General features: G+C 39.1%; 1 protein-coding gene across 1 annotated transcript; it reads left to right on the top strand.

Moving 5' to 3' along the window:
• The first annotated feature begins 344 nt into the window (after positions 1-344).
• Positions 345-1,973, top strand: LOC105205469 (leucine-rich repeat extensin-like protein 3). The gene has a single exon (XM_011174835.2). It carries the CDS (start codon positions 757-759, stop codon positions 1,354-1,356), a length of 600 nt encoding a protein of 199 aa, XP_011173137.1. The 5' UTR covers positions 345-756; the 3' UTR covers positions 1,357-1,973.

Below are 1,973 nucleotides of genomic sequence, written 5' to 3'. Positions count from 1 at the left end.
ACTATAAAATCAAAATTTACAACCCGGCTTTGTTTGTTCGAACCTATGTTTCATCACGAACGGAAAGATGATTCATATGGAAAGCGAGTCCCAAATAAACGGACGCGGCGATATAAAAAATCGGGACCGAACGTTCCAAGAAGTGGAACCGTAAGATAACGAATCCCTTAAGCGATTGGGTGATGCAACTGCTCGCCCCTCTTAGAGTTAAGAAAAATCGGGAGAATATGGAAAATTAGCCAACGAGAGATCATCCGAGAAGATGATTGGTGGTGAGCGTTGGTGAACTACTCAACGAATAAGCTCAAAATTTCGACAACAAGGAATCTCCAAGGAAAGAGAAAAAGCTCAAAAGGCTTTACCCAATCAAATCTTCATCTCACCCACTAAACTAATCTCACGCCCTTTTCCTAAGCCCTATAAAATACGCAGCTTCGAACGCCTCGGGCATTCAAAAAATTTCAAGTTCGCATTCACATCCGCGCATTCAAGTTCGCACTTACATCCGCGCATTCAACTCCGCACTCACATCCACGCGTTGCAAGTGTCGAAGCTGTGCGCGTTAAAATCGTTTTAAACTTAGAATCCGTGCCTCAATTAAACAACCACCGAGCTTCCGAGGTCAGCCCAGAACCGACTTCAACCACAAAGCCTTCGAAGACAGAGGGACCTGACATATTTATCAATCAGAGAGTAAGTTAGTTTTTATTCAGTCACTTACCGGATTCTCCTAATTCGCTGATTAATTATCGGTTAATGGGCAAAATTTACATCCCAAGAAAATCGCGACCCCATCGCCATCGTCCGAATCGTCTCCGGGAATACTTCAGGAGGCAAGTCGTTATCCTCGAGTGCCTCTGGGCAATTCTAAGGATAAGGGCACGTGAGAATTTGCGCCAGGAACCGGCTCCTGGATGGGTGCCATTTTTGGAGATTCCTCCGCTTATCCCAGAGGAACGCGACCCACCTTCCCCTTCCCCATCTTCTCCGTCCCCTGCTCTCTCTATCTCCTCTCTCCTTATATATAGGACCGCTCCTGATACCCCTCCGTACTCGCCTATCCCCGAAGATCCCGTTGATCTTCCTTCCCCCTCGTACTCGCCTGTCCCCGAAGATCCAGTTGATCTTCCTTCTCCCTCGTATTCGCCTGTCCCAGAGGATCTCTCTGATCCTTCTTCCCCCTTGAGTCCTGCGCCTAGCGTGGAATTCATAGAGGAAATTCCCCCTCCTCCCTCACCAGTGAATTCCACGTCCAGCGTGGAATTCCTGGAAGAAGTAATTTTCCTTTCCGACCATGATCCTGAAGATCCACCTCCCACCGAATCCACGTTATTTTATAATTATTACTACTCCTAAATAGTAAATTAACGAAACTTACAAATGCGTCAATTCTATCTTCTCCTACACAAATGTAATAGAATTAAGTTTTTATTTTTTTATTTAATACTATAAATCCTAGCGATAATGCATAATACTTATTTCTTCAATAACCTTTAATTAATTTCTTGTTTTGTTCACTTTTATAATTATGTATTCTGATAACTGCTTAATCGTTTCATTTATTAATAAATAATAATTGTCAATTTTAATAAAACACTATACTTATAACAATAGATAATAGACACTAACATTAATTCTTAATTATTTGCAACTCTTGATAATTAATTATGTTCTATCTTGTAATTCTTAATGTTTTCAAACCTCAAAAATAATGTTAATTTCATATTAAACAATGTACTTAAATTTTAATCTTTAGAATAATCATTACCTAATCGCTTTTATATTTTAAATAAACTAACTGATTACGTACTCCTGTTTGAGTTGATAATGATCACCTTGTTACACTGGTTTCTTTTTCTATTAAGTAACAATAACCGATTATGTATTTATTTGCTAATTCTTTTGAACCTTTATGTATGTAAAATTCAAGTATCAGAATATATGTTAAATTTTAGTTAAAAAGAAACTCCAAT

This window comes from Solenopsis invicta, chromosome 8 (genome assembly GCF_016802725.1).
Source record: "Solenopsis invicta isolate M01_SB chromosome 8, UNIL_Sinv_3.0, whole genome shotgun sequence".
Lineage (NCBI taxonomy): Eukaryota > Metazoa > Arthropoda > Insecta > Hymenoptera > Formicidae > Solenopsis > Solenopsis invicta.
This window is presented reverse-complemented; position numbering and strand designations above follow the sequence as displayed.